Source organism: Pyrus communis, chromosome 13 (genome assembly GCF_041283825.1).
Source record: "Pyrus communis isolate YQ-2024b chromosome 13, ASM4128382v1, whole genome shotgun sequence".
Lineage (NCBI taxonomy): Eukaryota > Viridiplantae > Streptophyta > Magnoliopsida > Rosales > Rosaceae > Pyrus > Pyrus communis.
The window spans coordinates 23,605,918-23,624,162 of NC_142577.1; the positions used below are offsets into that span (position 1 = coordinate 23,605,918).

The 18,245-nt window shown below is 40.1% G+C and overlaps 4 protein-coding genes across 5 annotated transcripts; 3 read left to right on the top strand and 1 right to left on the bottom strand.

Annotated features, from left to right (window-relative positions):
* Window positions 1-1,133: 1,133 nt before the first annotated feature.
* On the top strand, window positions 1,134-3,873 carry LOC137736959 (inactive leucine-rich repeat receptor-like protein kinase CORYNE). The gene is made up of 3 exons (XM_068476287.2): window positions 1,134-2,146; window positions 2,962-3,280; window positions 3,531-3,873. Exons 1-2 carry the CDS (start codon window positions 1,281-1,283, stop codon window positions 3,272-3,274), a joined length of 1,179 nt encoding a protein of 392 aa, XP_068332388.1. The 5' UTR covers window positions 1,134-1,280; the 3' UTR covers window positions 3,275-3,280; window positions 3,531-3,873.
* An 889-nt stretch (window positions 3,874-4,762) lies between these two features.
* Window positions 4,763-11,510, top strand: LOC148691970 (uncharacterized). Its single transcript, XM_088683461.1, has 5 exons — window positions 4,763-4,885; window positions 5,182-5,463; window positions 9,214-9,313; window positions 10,325-10,435; window positions 10,710-11,510. The coding sequence occupies exons 1-5, from the start codon at window positions 4,763-4,765 to the stop codon at window positions 11,129-11,131; spliced, it is 1,038 nt and encodes a 345-aa protein (XP_088539587.1). The 3' UTR covers window positions 11,132-11,510.
* Window positions 11,511-13,039: 1,529 nt separating this feature from the next.
* LOC137737870 (light-regulated protein, chloroplastic) lies at window positions 13,040-13,848 on the top strand. Its single transcript, XM_068477444.2, has 3 exons — window positions 13,040-13,303; window positions 13,389-13,550; window positions 13,652-13,848. The coding sequence occupies exons 1-3, from the start codon at window positions 13,119-13,121 to the stop codon at window positions 13,725-13,727; spliced, it is 423 nt and encodes a 140-aa protein (XP_068333545.2). The 5' UTR covers window positions 13,040-13,118; the 3' UTR covers window positions 13,728-13,848.
* A 7-nt stretch (window positions 13,849-13,855) lies between these two features.
* On the bottom strand, window positions 13,856-15,490 carry LOC137737869 (tRNA dimethylallyltransferase). 2 transcript variants are annotated; one of them, XM_068477442.2, is made up of 7 exons: window positions 15,315-15,490; window positions 15,093-15,225; window positions 14,904-14,947; window positions 14,713-14,823; window positions 14,541-14,633; window positions 14,355-14,461; window positions 13,856-14,250 (listed from the first exon to the last, which is right to left on the bottom strand). In XM_068477442.2, exons 1-7 carry the CDS (start codon window positions 15,404-15,406, stop codon window positions 14,123-14,125), a joined length of 708 nt encoding a protein of 235 aa, XP_068333543.2. In that variant the 5' UTR covers window positions 15,407-15,490; the 3' UTR covers window positions 13,856-14,122. The 2 variants fall into 2 exon arrangements, with proteins under 2 accessions (XP_068333543.2, XP_088538367.1); XM_088682241.1 differs by having other exon boundaries at window positions 14,151-14,281.
* Window positions 15,491-18,245: the final 2,755 nt, after the last annotated feature.

Genomic DNA, 18,245 nt, shown 5'->3' on the forward strand with positions numbered 1-18,245 from the left:
ATGCATCATTTTATTACGAGAAGTGATATTACATGCCCTCTTTTGACCACTCATCTATTACAGAAAACTGTATTTTGGGGACCAATGCTTGTCTAGTGTTGGAAGGTTATGGAAATTGGTGACTTGATAATAGGAGAGGTGGCGATCGAAGCTTTGGAAAACAACCGTAATTATAATGGTCCTAAGGTAGCGAAATTCCTTATCATGTAAGTTTTTATCCGCACGAAATGTTTAATTTGTCTGTTGATTTTATTTGATTATTCAATTTAATGACTTAAAAAAAAAAAAAAGTGAGATGGAGGTATAAAATCACTTCCTAGCATTACACGAAGACAAACAGCGGCACACTACGGTAATAGATAGTCTCTTTAGTATTATTCTAATCGGAATAAATTCCCTAGACGGCCAGAATCTCCTCCCCTCACCAACCAGCGGCGGAGACGTGTCTAGCGTTTTCCTGGCGTTGTCTCACGCAGTTCGATGTTTAGCTTTCGGGCCACTCGTGATAGCGACACTGTGCCAACGTGTCTCCGTGGACCCCACCGCTTACGGGGATTCGAAAGGCGGGAAGCCCAGTTTTGTCCTCCGCAGCATGAGAGAGAAAAAGAAAAAAAAAAGCAAACAGCCACAGAAAGTGTCTCTCTCTCTCCTCCCAAAACCCAGAGAGGGATTTTGTGCAGTTGGGTAGTTTCAGTTTGTGAAGAGAAAGGGACTCGCTTTCTGTGTGAAATTCAAGCTTTGGGACTTGTTTTTTTTTTTTTTTGTCTTTCGGTCGCCATTTTTTGCAAGCATTTCAACTCAGTAGTTTCAGTAGTGGGTTTAAACTTAAAAGAGTGTTAAAAAACAAAGAGTGTTTTGATTTGAAGAGAAAAAAATATGCGAATCGGTGACGAAACGATTCGTTGAGTCTTTTCTCTGAAGATTTTCCCATAAAAAAATTCGAATTTTATCTGATATTCTCCCTCTCTATCTCTCTCCCCTCCTTCATGACACCTTGAAGCTTTCTCCTTGATGGGGTTTTCTCACTTTCCCGCAGAGCTGCAAGCGTTTCTCGGCGGCGTTGCATTTTCTGCGCCTCCATGTTGCACGGTGGCTGAAGCCCTGAGAAAAATAGAACAAAAATTTGAGCTTTTGATGCCAAAGCAGCTGTTGCTTTGAGTATTTTTGGTCGGATTCTGAAGAAAGATTGCAGCTTTGATGTTGGTTTTGCTAATTTTCATCTGGGTTTTACTGGGTTTCAGTTGATTTTTGCTGGGATTTTTTTTTGGATTTCTATTGGAATGGATAGAAGAAGAAGAAGCACCTCGGAAATGAACAATCCAATCCCAAGGCTTCTCCTTTTGCTATTGATTTTCTGCTGCCGGCAAGGGACTGTGCAGTCCCAAGAAACCGAGCCTCCGTCACCGGCGAAGCATCCCCACTCGAAGAACGAGCTCCAAAGAATCATTCTGAGCATCGTGTTGGGAGTCCTGACCGGACTAATTTGTGCCCTCCTCACTGCACTCTTAGTCCGGTGCTTTGTCCGCTACATCAGCAGAACCCCAATTCTCAAAGGGCCCGTCATATTCTCCCCGAAGATCGACCCCAAAACGCTCCAATTAGCACTAGCTAGTGAAAACCGGTTGCTGGGTTCTAGCCCCAATGGGAAGTACTGCAGGACTGTTCTGGACACTGGGCTGATTATTGCAGTCAAGCAGCTCGGACCCTTTTCAGAGTGTGGCTCGCCGGAGGCTCAGAGCAAGGCGGCGAAGCGGCGGATACAGCAGGAGCTTGAAGTGCTTGCTGGCCTGAGACACAGGCATTTGATGAGCCTGCGGGCTTATGTTCGCGAACACGATAGGTTCTCTTTGGTTTATGATTTTATGCCTAATGGGAGCTTGGAGGATGCTATGAATAGAGTTAGAGAAACCCAGTTGCAGCTTAGTTGGGAAGTTCGGCTTCGGATTGCCGTCGGGGTAATTAAGGGTCTTCAGTATCTGCATTCGTATGTTCCTCAGATTATGCATTGCAATTTAAAGCCTACAAATGTTATGTTGGATTCGGAGTTTGAGCCGAGGTTGGGAGATTACGGGTTGGCCAAGCTTGCGCCTTATTTGAATGGAGCAACATCTGGCTACAGTGCTCCGGAGTGTTTCCAGAATGGCAGGTACACATATCAATCTTGGATGATATTCGAAATTCGTAAATGTTTCGTTTTATACAACTACTATGCAATTCTATTGACGGAGCTATGTAGGTGTATGTGTATATGCGGAAATGGTAATTGTGTTTTATGATATTTCCCCATAGCTCCTACTAATTTCCTTTGCTTTTAGAATACTTATCAGGAGTTTGGTATTCCACATCCCAAAATGTTGGCACACGTTTGTAGTTTCGGGCAGGATTGAATTAGGTTTGCCAGCTTTTATTTTGTATTAGCCATTTAGCTTCTGCTCTGTCAAATGGCTTTCTCTCCTGCACAAGGCCATGGACATCCCCCTAATACTGGGATGCGTGACTGGTGTGGTTGGCATTGCAATCTGTCTCCAGTTTTTTGCGCTTTTTGTTTCCCTGCGCTGGAGGGAAAAATACTCCCTCCCAATACTCTTCTACTCAAGGACTTTGGATTCTGATAATCATCCCTCTTTGACAAGGCATAGAACTCCGAAATTACCTCGTGATGGTTTATTGATAGTTAACAGTGAAATGCTTGTTAGTTAAGATTCAAGGCTATATTAATGGTTTATTGATGTTTGCCTTAGAATTTAAGCTGTGGGGTTTTGTATGTAACAGTTGCGTTGTTTGTACTGAATTATTAGCTTTGTAGTATTGAAAACGAAAAGAGAAACTCCCTTTAGGAAGAAAGCTTTGGCTGTGAATAGGTGAATGGAAAGAACAACTAGAACAGGAGCTTTTTTTCATTTTTTTCCTTCGAAAACATATACGCTCTTTTGCTAAAGGCAACATATTCAATTTCACCAGGTACACGGATAAGAGCGACATTTTCAGCTTTGGGATGATATTGGGCGTTTTGTTAACCGGAAGAGATCCAACCGATCCCTTCTTTGGGGAAGCAGCTAGTGGTGGAAGTTTAGGGCGCTGGTTGCGGCACTTGCAGCAAGCAGGCGAGGCACGGGAAGCATTAGATAAGAGTATAATAGGGGAAGAAGGGGAGGAAGATGATGAGATGTTGATGGCAGTGCGAATCGCAGTTGTATGCCTATCCGATCTGCCCGCGGAGAGACCCTCAAGCGATGAACTTGTTCACATGCTAACCCAACTGAACAGTTTTTGATCAGATGTAAGTATTTTATGTTGAAGCTCCTATTTCTGTAGATTTTGGGGAACTTAGACTTCAGAAATATTTGCTTCTGCAATCTGCACATTTCTCTTAGAATTGTATACTTTCACTGTTTAAATCTGTGGATATTCACTGTGGCGAAGAAGCTGGAAGTCAAGGAAGTATCGAACTTTTGGAGTAAAAGTGAGGAGATTAACAATGTGGGGGCACATATCAATTATTTTTGTTTTTCACCTCCCAATGATTGTAGGGCTTTGCTGGCTGTTTTCAAAATCACGGGAAAGATCGTTCTACCTCTTCACCCATCTGAGATTGCCAGCGACTCGTATAATTCCAATGTCGATGTCGTAGTCCCATGTATTGGAATTTGGTGGTGTACTTACTTTTTTTTTTTTTTTTTTTTTTTTTTTGTCAAACGATAAATTTGTTAGATTAGAGAGCTGGTATGATTCAAACACGCCGTGATGTAAGGTAACACTCCTCTCCACCACTGTGGTTGAGGGTTGCTTGTTGGTGTACTTGCTTGTTGGCTTTTTAATGTATTTGGAATAACTAGACATAATATAACTGTAAAATTAAGGGTTTGTTAGGTATGCAATTTGAATTAATTTTTTTTTTAAACGTAAAATTAGTTTTAAGTCTTAAGTCAATAATTCTTATTTGGTCAAAATATTTTAAAAAGTGAATTCAATCAACTTGAAAAATAGCTTATTTATGAAAAACAAAAAACAGTAATTTTTAACCTCATTTCTCTCTCCATTTTCTCTCCTATATTTTCTCTCATTTTCTTTTCTCCGCTCACTCATTGATCATTTCCTTCTCTCTTCTCTCTCTTCCAATATGTTAAGATTTTTCTCTCTCCTATCCCCTCTTCCTTTGTCTCTCTCTCTCTCTTCCAATATGTTATGATTTTTCTCTCTCTTCTCCTCTTCCTTTGTCTCTCTCTCTCTTCCAATCATTTCCCTCAGCTTTCTGTGTCTCTCTCACTCCCACTCTCTCTCTCTCCGTTCTCCCTCCCAGTTCTCCCTCCTTTCTCTCTTTTTTTCGATCTTCTCTCTTCTCTCTTCCTTTCGATCTTCTCTCTCTTTTTTTCGATTTTCTCTCCTCTCTTCCTTTCGATCTTCTCTCTTCTCTCTTCCTTTCTTATTTCTTTAATTGCTAAGATTTATCAATAAATTTTAAATTTCATATCAAATAAATTTTTGGGTCTTATACAAAATTGTTCTTAAGAAATGGTTTTAATATATTTTTTTGAAATTGATAATTTTTTTTAGTTGGATACCAAGAAGGCTTTTAAAGAACCAAATGAAATGCATTGGGAGCTTCTTGGGCCTTGGCCTGCATATGTCGTTATTTTCAAGAACAATATTCTTAGGCTTTGCTTTTATTTTTAGTATTAATATAATCAACTACCCCTTACCTATAAATTATCATCTATCTCTCACTAACCACAATCACCAACGCCGCCAGCAAATCGGAAACATGGATTCCGGAAAAGCTCCCAAACCACCCAGTAACTGTGAGCTAGAAGAGAAACATGGGGACTTGGGAAATCGTAGCAAAAAAGCAATGTTAGTCGAGTACTACTGCAACGACTACTTTCCTGTAGAGATCTTATGAGAAATCCTCCTAAGACTACCCTCAAAATATTTAAAGGAAAACTAATGAAAATGATTTGAAAACTTTGAGTTTTAACGATAAGGACAGGATAAAGGGAATAGTAGCAGGATTGACATTTTAGTATAAAAATATGATTTTTCGTTAAAATAAACAGTACTGAAGTTTTTCGTTAAAGTTTTCAATATTTAATCATATGCTACGCCGTCTGCAAGTGATGGCGCTCTATGGTCAAAAGCTCTGCCTTCATTGCCATCCATCTCAATCGTTCATCACTAATCCAGTCCAAACACAAAAATCAAAACGATGGTTTTGATCAGCTCATTCTCATAAACTGGGGCCATGCCTTCTACTCTTTGTATTTTGGGGATAACCCTAACCCTAACCCTAAACCAGCAGTTCAGTACATTGTGCTTAATGCACCACTAGTTATGAAACTCGGAGCTCCTGCGCAAATGGTAGGAAGTTGCAATGGGCTTACATGCCTTTCTTGGTACCCCGGTGGCCGCACAATAATTTTGAACCCTTCAGTTAGAAAGTATGTGGTTTTGCCTTGGCCTAGGACTGTTAACATAAAGAGAAGAAGCTAGGGTTTCAAGTATTAAGAGAGAGAGATCGAAGAAGAGAAGTTTGTAGAGAGAGAATGAAATTTGTTGTATATTATATTTTCTTACTTACTAAGCTATTACATTGAGGTATATATAGAGAATAAGATCTCTAACTAACTAACTAACTAACTAACTAACTAAGACATACATCCTTATGAAAAGTGTCTCAATCCTAACCATTCTCTATATTCTTACATCCCCCCGCAAACTCATGGGAAGGAACACCAAGCATGAGGTTGAAGCAATGAGATCGAAATAGAGGAGCATTGAGACCTTTTGTTAGTATATCGGCAAATTGTTCTCAGGAGGAAACAAACTGAACAAGCAGTGTCTTCCTAGCAACCCGTTATCTCACAAAGTGAACGTCAATCTCAATATGCTTCGTCCGTTGATGTTGGACAGGATTAAAGGACAAAGCAATAGCATAAAGGTTATCACAGAAATGCACAGGAGCAGGAGCAGGTATAACATGCATGAACTGCAGGTATTGTTGGATCCAATCAAGCTCAGCAGCGATGGACGACATAGCTCGATACTCAGCTTCTATGGAAGAACGAGAGACCGTGTGTTATTTCTTAGAGGACCACGATATAAGATTGTTGCCTAAAAACACCACCATGCCAGTTGTTGAACGGCGATCATTAGGGTCACCGGCCCAGTCTGCGTCACTAAAAGCCTTTAATGATAAGTCACCCCTAGTATACGAAATGCCAACTGATAATGTACCCTTGAGATAACGCAAGATATGCTTAACGGCGGTGAAATGAGACTGGCACACTTGATGAATTGAGAATGCAATATCGGGACGAGTAAATGTGAGATATCGCAACGCACCAACTATGCTCCTGTTTGCAGTTGAATTGTTATAAGGAGTGCCATCATTCTTAAGCAGTCGGTTGTAGGGAAGACATGGTGTGTCACAAGCTTTACACTCCACAATCTCAACTTTCGCTAATAGGTCCTGTATATATTTTGTTTGTGACAGGAATAAACCCTGAGCAGTCTTAGTGATTTGAATCCCCATAAAGTAATGAAGCTTGCCCAAGTCCTTGATGTCAAACTCAGTAGTAAGAGAGTGAATGACCTGCTGAATGATGATAGAAGAACTACCAGAGATAATAATATCATCCACATATAATCAAAGGATGACAATATCACTCCCAACAGTCTTGACAAATAAAGAAGAGTCTGAATAAGTAGACTGGAATCCAAGGGAAGGAAGAAAACTGGTGAATCTCTCATTCCAAGCTCGGGGAACCTGTTTCAAACCGTATAAAGACTTATGCAACTTACAAACAAAGTCAGGACGAGAAACATCTTCAAACCCAGGTGGTTGAGCCATATAAACCTCTTTATTTAACACTCCATGCAGAAAGGCATTCTTAACGTTCAACTGTCGAAGAGGCCAATGAAAATGAGCTGCCAAAGCTAGAACTAAGCACACAGTAGTTGGCTTAACCACTGGACTAAATGTCTCCCCATAATCCAAACCAGGTTTTTTATTAAACCCCTTTGCAACCAGGCGAGCCTTATGGTGAGCAATAGAGCCTTCTAAATTCTTCTTGAGTTTAAACACCCATTTGCAACCAACCAGATTTTTATGGGATGGTAAAGGAACTAAACTCCAAGTTTGTTGATGATGCAATGCACCAAGCTCTTCTTTCATAGCATTCAGCCAAACAGGAACTTTTAATGCAGACTTGTAAGTGGCAGGTTCCACTTGAGTGAGATCAACACCACTAGAATCATGCACCTTGCTGAGAAACACTTTCTTCTTGATTATACCATTTTTACTTCTAGTTTGCATGGGATGCAGATTAAGTGGAGCGATAGGCAGGACCACTTGAAGTAGACCAGGACTAAAATCAGGATCCACAGGGAGTGAAGGTGAAGAGCTGGCAGGTACAATATTGGACTGAGATGAAACAAAAGCAGGTGATGTTCTAGGAGACAAGGGAACTGATGATGAAATTGCTGGTGAAACTAATGATGAAACTGAGGGGGGAACACTGGATATGAGAGACTGTGATTGTGATTGGGACTGTGAGTGAGATAATGAGAGAGGCTGAACAAACATGTTATCCATAGTAAGGACAGGGAATGAAATAAAGGGCTGAGAAATAGGCAACTGAGCAGACTTAGACTGAAGTACCTGAGTTAAATGAAGATAGGGAAATCGAAACTCATAAAAAACATGTTTGGATATATAAGTTCTACCCTTTAAGACATCAAAACAGATAAAACCTTTGTACTTCGAGGCATATCCAAGAAAGATACATTCAGTGGTTTTAGGTTGTAACTTAGTGTTGTTGTAGGGTCACAACAATGGAAAACAAGAGCAACCAAACACTCGAAGATGACTTAAAAGAGGAGGGACTCCAAATAGACGTTCAAAGGGTGAATAGTTGTGCAAGGTTGGAGTAGGCATACGGTTGATAAGGTGCACAGCTGCTTGACAAGCAAAAGACCAGAACTGAGAGGGTAACTGTGCAGATTGCAATAAAGTGATAGTTGTTTCAATAATGTGGCGATGTTTACGCTCAGCCAGTCCATTCTGTTCTAGGGTATGTGGGCAAGATTTATGATGTGAAATACCTTTGCTGTGAAGGAAATTTTGAAGCTTAGCACTGATATACTCTCCACCACCATCAATTTGTAAAGTTTTAATACACACAGAAAACTGAGTTTGCACAAATGAATGAAAAGTAACAAAAGTGTTAAAAAAGTTGGATTTATTCACAAGAGGAAACAACCAACAATATCGAGTGTACTCATCAATAAGTGTCACATAATATCGATATCCATCAATGGAGGTACAAGGAGAAGGACGCTAAAGGTCACTGTGTACAATTTCAAAAGGAACATCAGACTTATGAGCACTAGACTGAAAATGTAGCTTAGTGAATTTGCCTGCTAAACAGCCATGACACAATAAAGGAATATCATCTTGTGTACAAACAATGGAAGACTTGTGCAACATTATTTTGGCAATGGTATTAGAAGGGTGCCCTAACCTATTATGCCAAAGATGAAAGCTAACACGCTGACCAAGAAAGGTAGTAGTGTGAGAAGAGCCGTGAGTGGGAAGAGAGGGATGACTGACGACTGAAGGTATAGGATAGAGTCCATAACTGCACTTCCCTTTGTATAATATCCTCCCTGTGACTTTGTCCTGAATCTAGAAAAAATAAACATCAAATATTAACCAACAATTGTTATCGAGGCAAATCCGATGTACGGACAACAAGTTGTTGGAAAGTTGAGGTACATAGAGAACTGAATTAAGTTTAATAGAATGCAAAGGTGTGCGAATAATAGAACTACTAATATGAGATATGTGCAAACCTTCACTATTCGCAGTTTGCACAGTCTCATTGGTAGGATAAGGGGAAGCCAAAGACAGATTGCTGAGATCGACAGTCATATGATTTGTAGCTCCCGAGTCAGTGATCCAGAGTTGGGGTTGTTGATGAGAAGTAAAGCCTGAAGAAGGTTGAGAAGTAACTGTATGCATTGCTTGCATATGAGATTAAGGAGGACATACTGGTTCAGAAGGAGCATATGCATTGGTAGTCGATTGAGAGTGGTGAGGACCACCAAAATTTGGACCCTTATTATTGAAGAAGCAATACCAGGTAGTATGATTTGCTTTACCACAGATGTGGCAACCCTGTCTGTCCATTGGTTTTGAGTTACAAAATGGAGCAGTATGACCAAATGTGTTGCACAACTGACAAGGCACCTGTGGATGTGTATTTTGACCAAAGTACTGAGGTGGATGCGAACCAAGAACTCGAGAAAAACCAAGGTTCGGATTAGAGAACTGATTGGAAAACTACGGTCTAGGATTAGGATTAGATACCTATATCCTTGATTAAACTTCCCTTTGCCCTTCTTGTTGTTATTAAAAGATCGAAAACCATTAGAAATTCCAGAATAACCACTATTATGAGCAGATAGATGAGTTGTGAAACTTCCAGATTGAGATTGACCAGTAGAGGATTTGGGGCTAGAATTATTAGCAATCATGGCAGTCATGAACCGAGAGGACACCGTGCTATCAACAATCAGTTCTTCAGCAAGCAATTGCACCTGAAATTCCTTGAGAGAAATAACATTCTCACGATCCCGTATCACACTGCGAAAAGTATTATACTCAGGAGGAAGACCATTAAGGGCAAGAATAACAATATCTTCATCAGCAAATGTAACCCCAGCAGCAGACAAATAGTCCCTAGCTTCTTTGATACGCTGTAGATATTGAGACACCGAGTCAGATCCCTTTCGAATAGTCTGAAGATTAGATTTAAGCTGAAAAATACTTGTCCGAGACACAACCGAAAACTATTCTTTCAATTGATTCCACAAATCACAAGCACTGGTGCTACTAATTGCACACGAAATCGCAACTAGTGATAGAGTAGCAGTGATCAGCTGCATTAGGGCATGGTCATGCATTTTCCCAACAATATAATCTTCAGTCTCAGACCGAGTCGAAGAATTTGCAGCATCAAGACCAGAAGCAGTAGAATTATCAGAACAAATGACATATCGAGGTGGACAAACATGCGATCCATCAACAAACCCCATGATAACGTGTCCCTCAAGCAACAATTGCATTTGAAATTTGAAATTGCCAATTCAAGTAATTAGAATCATCAAGTTTAACATTCACATATGTGGAAATAGTAGAAATAAGACTAGTGATCGATTGTAAAATCTGCAGTTGCAATGCAGTCACCATAGTTGCAGATGCTAAAAACCAACTGATAAACACCTTGCGTGCACACAATCTGGAGCAAAAAATCAAGATTTGCAGAAACCCTAGAAATCACAGACGACGAGAAAAATACCAGAATCCATCGAGAACCAGACAGTGTCAAAGACGAAGAAGATGAGCGGAAGCAGCCAGAAGATCGAAAGAAGCAGTGTGAGCATTAATGGCTCTTGATACCATGTTAACGTAGAGAGAAGAAGCTAGGGTTTCAAGTATTAAGAGAGAGAGAGATCGAAGAAGAGAAGTGTGTAGAGAGAGAATGAAATCTGTTGTATATTATATTTTCTTACTTACTAAGCTATTACATTGAGGTATATATAGAGAATAAGATCTCTAACTAACTAACTAACTAAGACATACATCCTTATGACAAGTGTCTCAATCCTAACCAATCTCTATATTCTTACAAGGACCACTGCTACGGTAGGGGATAAAGAAACTCATTACTTTGGCTATGATTCTCGGACTAATGACTATAAGGTATTGAGAATTGTGAATATTTTTTGTAGGCACACCCGATTTGCAGTTAAGGTTTACTCTTTGGCCTGGCGCTATTGGAAAACCCTTAGTGCTGCAGCTCTTCCTGCTTATAGGAAGCTTTCCAAAAGTGTTTTGGTGAATGGTACTCTGCATTGGGTTCAACTCCGTGGCAAAAATGGGCAAGAACATATCAATATTGTGTCTTTTGATTTGAACACTGAATTATTTGGCGAGATTATGATGCCTGAAGGTTTGAGAAAAAGTGGTTCGAATACCTGTGTCTTTTTGAAATACGGAGAGTCTCTTGCCTTGACTGATATTGAGATTGAACATGCTAACGACGCGGGAATGTGTAGGCTTCAAGGGTAGGTCATGAAAAAGTATGGTGTGGCGGAGTCGTGGACTGAATTCAATGTTAGTGTAAAACTGCAAAAGTATTATATGCCAAATTTTCAAAGGGAGGGTTGGATGCTTCTTGGTTTTAAAAGTCAGGATGAACTGGTGTTTGTTGACTCTACTAAGCTGGGAACCATTGCAGTGGTGGATTTGAAGACCGACGAAGCTAATGACATCGCAATTTTTGGCGACAGCTACCAGTTAAAGTGCCTTCCGTTTGTAGAAAGTCTGGTCTTACTTGACCACGTTAATGCAGTTTCCTACTAATTCAGGAGCAAGCAAGATACAACAGCAATAGGTGTGACTTATGGATTTTAGCACTTACACTATTTATGTGTTCTTCTTCCTTCAAATTTTATTTGAAATTTATTGCTAAGCTTGTCAGATTTCTGGGAACTTTTATCCTTTGTAGTAGTTAAATTAAATCCTCCATTAATTATCCGGTATTATTTCACTACCCAAAATCCTCCTAGGTGTTTGCTATTTAACTGCCTCATGCCTCTTCTCTTTTTCTCACTTCTAAGTTTTTGGCAATGCATATTCATGCCAGTTTACTGATACACCTGTTTTACAATTCAAAAACGTGTTAATGTGAATGAAATAAACACATGCATATTTAGTGTTACACGGTTACACCTTAAAGTGCAATGAATACATACAAAAGAATATATATATATATATATATATATATGTGTGTGTGTGTGTGTGTGTGTGTATTTATATATATAATTTGGGGACAAAATTATATTATAGGAATAAACATAAAAATCCAGAAAAAGAATACTAGATTTGACACAAAGAAAATTGACAAAGCCACCACTAGCTAGTTACATTATTGAAGTCTTTTGAGATAAAATCGTAATGCTTATTGAGATAGTAGGTGATAAGATGCAAGTTGAGGATAATATTGATGTGATTAGTAGTGGGCCGCATACCCTTGAAATCTTGACATGCAATAAGAGCGGGTTGATTGACTAAGGCCAATTTACCTTCCCTTGCCTGAATTACCATCTTAACTATCTTAGCTTACATCTGCATTTGAATGATGTCGATTTGATTGCATGCATGTATGGTGGTTCCATACGTGTAAGAGGGCACGTTGAACTTGAAAAATACACTGAATTATTTGGCAAGAAAATGATGCCCGAAGCTTTGAGAAAAAGAATTTTGAACTGTGTGATTTTCAAATATGGGGAATCTCTTGCTTTGATAGACATTGAAACGACAATCGCCTTGTCGAGTATTAGCAAGAGAAGAAGAATGTGCAACAAAGTGATTCTACTAGTTACTTGGATAGCCCAATGCTTCTGTTCGGTAGTTAGCCAAACTGAGTCATCCTTTTGACTTGGGATGCAGCTGGTGGTTAGCCACCTTCATCCCCCGACTCCGTTGGTGAATTTATTCCCCATAACTGTATCCACAACCATTATTTCAAACGTGAATTCCCATCCCCAAACCCACCCATACCTGTTTGTTGTCCTTCACCACACCATTAGGTTGGGTATCCACGAATATCCAAACCCATGGAACATTTTGTCATCTTTAAGGCGGTACCTTCCTTTTGTGCATTCTATATAAACGTCTAAAAAAAAGGGAGACGATTTCACACTCATTTCGTTTCTTGCGTAGTTTTTGTCTTTGAATTGAATAAATTAAAAGAGTATCAAGTGACAAAAATAAGCATGGCGTGCAAAGAAGGAAAAGAAACGTGCATAAATTAATCTAAAAAACAAAGGGGAAGATATGGAGAATAGGAGAGAAAAAAGTCCAAAGTTCATGGGTGTCTCTCAACGTTTTATGGTTCACCAATAAATTTCTTGTCTCAAAATATCTATATGCCCACCTTATCCAATATCCATCCAAGTCATGTCCCAAAGCTGATGCTATATAGTTGGTTGAAACTTTGCCCCTCTTTAGACGCAGCAAATTAAAACCAACTTCTAAATTACAAGCCATCAAAATGCAGGCCACTCTACATCTCTCACCAATTTCATCAGTGTCATCTCTTGCTTTTGCAACCACCAAGTCCCTGGCCTTGCCATGCAGCTCCCTTCCGAGGCCACTACAACCCTCAAGGTGCCCTTCCCTCAGGGCAGCCAATGTGACAGACGACCCTTCATCTGTCGATTACAGCTCCATCACTTCGTAAGTCAATTCGTTTTTTTTTTCAATCCGTCTTGGACTTAATCTTCCGATTGATTGTTTCAACCGTTGACTCTGGAATGTGCAGTGTTTTTCCGGCAGAGGCTTGTGAAACAGTCGGAGGAGAAGCTTGTGATGCCAAAATGTATCCCGAAGTGAAGCTCAAACCGGAAGAGGGCAGGAGCAGCACAGCCAGGACTAGTTCTGAGCAGCTGGATAGAGATTATCTAGAGTATGACAGTCCCAAGACGTAAGATCAATCGATTTTCGTAAAACTCATCTTCAAATGGTTTAAGATCTCTAGTTTTCGTGTTATGATTAACTGATTAATTGTCTTGATGATTGCTGCAGGGTCTTTCCTGGGGAGGCTTGTGATGATCTGGGAGGAGAATTTTGTGAGCCAGAGTATCAGAAAGGGGTAAACTAGGCCCCTCCATGGGATATTTTCTCGTCTCTTTTCAGTTTTTACTGCTCACTGTAATATTCTGTGAATAATTATGTACATGAAACTGTAATAAACCCAGTGGGAAGATTCTAGTTACAAACAATTACAACTCTCCGAAACCGTATAAATTGATGAATCAGTAAGTTCTCCATATATTTGAACTAACAAGAGACGTACCTAATTTGCTTCTGGAAACTTGAAAATCGAAATACTGATCAAATCGTGTTTCAGAGAATGCACATCACAGAGCCCAAAGGATTTTTACAGAACTTACACTGAGCAAAACTAATGAAGGTGAAGCAGATATTAACTCTGACATAATGCACGGATCGAAAGTAATGGATCCTGGACCAATTTTGAGCCTAAATTCGATACACCTACGATTCACTTGCTTCAGTGATCTCCTCTAGCAAAAGATTCTGGAGAGCCACCGAGTACTTAGCAGTCACTCTTCTTCCCCCTGAATTGCTATAGTCTTTTACAATGAACGATCCTGAGCCATCGCCTTCAACATACCAAAAGAAAAAAGAAAAACCCTGCTTATAATAGGCAATATGTTCTACATAAATTTATAATGTATAACCACCCCTTCTGCTAAACTAAACCAACCTTGAATTGTAAAAATGGTCGAAACCCATCTTTTGTAGATGAAGAGCAACCGCGGGGAGTCTCCGCGGTGTGTATCTGATAACACAAGCTTGCAAGGCCTTGTTTCACTACCATAAAAAATCAAACCGTATCAAAATGTTACTAACAGTGAGAATAAAGTCGCCAACTGAAATCACAGTCACTCACTTGGCATGGATCATGGCATTGTGACACAAAGCCAGTGTCCGAACCATTGCCAAGTCTCTTCCTCGTGGGTTTCCATATCTTTCTTGGCAGCTCCTTCAAATCAATTGCAAGCACAAAAGAATTAGTCTTTGTAAAAAGTTGAAAGTCCATGAACAAAGAAGAAAGGAAGCACCTTTCATCAAAGAAAGCTCCAAAATCATCGATGACAACTGCGACCGGAAATGTATCGTGCAGATGAAATGCAGCAAAATACTTCTTAATTCCTTCCTCATCGTCCACATACCTACACAAAACACTTCTTCTCTCAAAAATCCCATTTTTTGCATCACCATTGTTCATTCTCTAAAGGGTCTCTTGACTTACTTCATTTGTATTCGTTGAAATGCTTGAGAGGATGAATCAACGCCCTGAGCAGTTTTAACGCAATTATTAATTACGTAGGTTGAGGTTTCACTTTCACCCCAAAACCAAAGGGCGGGGAGTGGCCCAAAATATAATGCTTTTCAGTTTTCAGATTAAAAAATACAGGTAACATAGGAAGTGGAAAGCTGCCTGGGAAAGATAAGGGGGTTTGGCCTCTAATCTGCGTCGGTTGCAGATGAAAACTACTTGACCATTGTTGCAATCGTGGGCGGCCTCCATTGCGGAGTTGAATGCAAACTGGAATAATAAGGAGGTCTTTCCGCTGCAAAAAAAGATACCCCAGAAAGCAATCAGAGAGAGAGAGACAGAGAGTGAGATAGAGAGACAGAGAGTTGGAATTGTGAGTAACACCAGGAAGGAGGGCCGGAGAGAAGCAGAACAGGGTGGGAGTGGTGGTCTTGTTGGAGGTCCATTTGCCGAACTGAGAAAAATCTCTGCACCATGGTTGAGCTGCTGAAGCTTTACGTTGTCAGCCGTCTGATGAAAATTTTATACTCTACTTGCTTCAACTCACAAAACGCGGGCCTGATTCGTTTTTTTACGGGCCTAGCGTATAATGTGCCCATAGTTTGGTGACACTGATAACTGTCTTTTTTTTTTTGGGTACTAGTGATATGGTCCACATTCTGGTACTAGCCCAGACAAGTCCCTACTCTAAAAGCAGGCACGGTGAAGGGCTTTGACGCATTTTCTAGCCTCATTATCATTTACTCTCGATGAGATGTTTGCCTGATTTATAGTAAATAAATCATTGAACTATACAACCCACTGTGTTGTAGGTTCAAACTTTCCACCATTTTTCCAGTGTAAATTAGTGTAAAATATTATTTATACTAAAAAAAAATAGACAAAAACCAAAAAAGAAAAAAAAAATAGTGATATCTTATGAGTCATGACAAAGAGAGCTTGGAATGCCCCTTGAAAAATTATTTGAACATTTAGGGTGTAGTCAAACTAAGATTTTAAAGGATTTTAAAAGTGATAGATTTGATAGAATTTAGGAGGATTTAAGACTCTTACAAAATTCATATGGATTTTAAAGAATTTGAATGGATTTAGTTTGTAGATTTTGGTGGATTGTGATGGATTTTCATATAATTTTTTTATTGAAAAAAAAAGGAAAAATCATTCCCCTTGCTTTACTTTACTCGATAGCCACTTTATCCCCTCCTTTTTCGGGTCCCCTTTGACACAATCACGACTCCATCTCTTTTTCAATTGATAGATCAACATAACTTTGGTGAGCTTTTGCCCTTTTGCCATCACCACCAACTGCCCTTTTGTCATAGGCCCACAAATGTACATTATGGTACCTATCACATCTCAGGCTCGACTCCGCCATAACATGATATTGTCTGCTTTGGGTCCCGACCACGCCCTCACGGTTTTGTTTCTTGGAACTTACACGAGAACTTCCCAGTGGGTCACCCATCATGAGATTGCTCTCGCGCAAACTTGCTTAACTTTGGAGTTTCTATGGAATCCGAAACTAGTGAGCTCCCAAAAGGCCTCGTGCTAATTGGAGATGGGTATGTACATATAAGGCATATAGGATCCACTCCCCTGGGCAACATTATAACATCCCACATCGACCAACGGAGAGGGGGTGATGTGCCTTATATATACATGCTTCCCTCCATATAGCACGAGGCCTTCTGGGAACTCATTGGCTTCGGGTTCCATCGGAACTTCGAAGTTAAGTGAGTTCGAGCGAGAGTAATCCTAGGATGGGTGACCCACCGGGAAATTCTCGTGTGAGTTCCTAAAAACAAAACCGTGAGGGCATGGCTGGGACCCAAAGCAGACAATATCGTGCTACGGCGGAGTCGAGTCTGGGATGTGACAGAATGGTATCAGAGCCAATCCTTGGCCGGAAGTGTGCCGACGAGGCCGAAAGTATGTTCACGAGGATGTTGGGCCCCTAAGGGGGTGGATTGTGAGATCCCACATCGCCCAGGGGAGTGGATTCTCTATGCCTTATATGTACATACCCACCTCTAATTAGCATGAGGCCTTTTGGGAGCTCACTGGCTTCGGATTTCGTATAAATTTCGAAGTTAAGCGAGTTCAGGCGAAAGCAATCCCACGATGGGTGACCTACTGGGAAATTCTCGTGTGAGTTCCCAAAAACAAAACTGTGATGGCGTGGTCAGGGCCCAAAGTGGACAATATCATGCTACGACGGAGTCGAGCCTGTGATGTGATAGAAAAATGGTATCAGAGCCTAGTTTCAGCAGTCCTGCATATTTTGTGAGTATTCTAATCATTTGGATGTCTTATGTCAGAACCATGTCGCCTCTTAGAGCCACATACTTATTCTAAGTCTAATTTTCCAGATATAGCCCAACTTGGGGAAGCATGTACATATAAGGCACATCACCCCCTCTCCGTTGGTCGATGTGGGATATTACAGTATTGTGTGTGACTGGGGTTGGTAGAGATTTGAGGACTGCCCAGATGGAAAAGGATTGGAAATCCTAGGGGGATGAGATTCCACCAATGTATATAGTGGTTACCTGTGTGTGGCTGAGGTTGGTAGAGCTTTGAGGACTGCCCAGATGGAAAATGATTTGAAATCCTAGGGGGTGAGGTTGTATTCTTTTTAGTCTTGGTTATATATACTTCTTGCTCTCAAATCTCACAAAATCCACAACTTATTAAAATCCTCCAAAATCTTAATTTTTTTAATACACTTAGATTGTTGGGGAAAAAATTAGAGTACACAACTCTAACACAAGTGTTGGAGAGACAAGACAAGTAAACAAATTACTTGTATTAACCTCACAAAATATTACAACACAAAATCTCAAGGACACTCTTTAGAAACTATGGCACTCACTCTTTCTAGAGACACACTCTAGACCACTCACACTGCTCACAAGACTACTCTTCTTACTTTCACTAGGTTGCCTTGCTTACTCGCTTCTTGATTCTTACTTCTTTCTTGATTGGTTGGTTGGTTGGTTGATACAAATGGTGTGGATGCCTTCTCCTTTTATAGGCATGGATGGAACCTTGGAGAAGCATGGAAACATCATCCTAGAGATATCTAGATAATTCCACTACTTCATATGCTAGAATTATCTACACTAATCTTGCATGTTGGTGGAAACCTCATCATTCTTCTAGACTCATCCACCAACTTAAGAAACAACCTTCTAGTCCTTTCTACAAGGGACTACTTTAACTTGGATAATCTAGCTAACCAACTTTAGTGAATATTCTAGAATTCTTTATTCTAGATTTGTGTAGTCTTTCAATGAGATGGGGTTCATTTCTGGA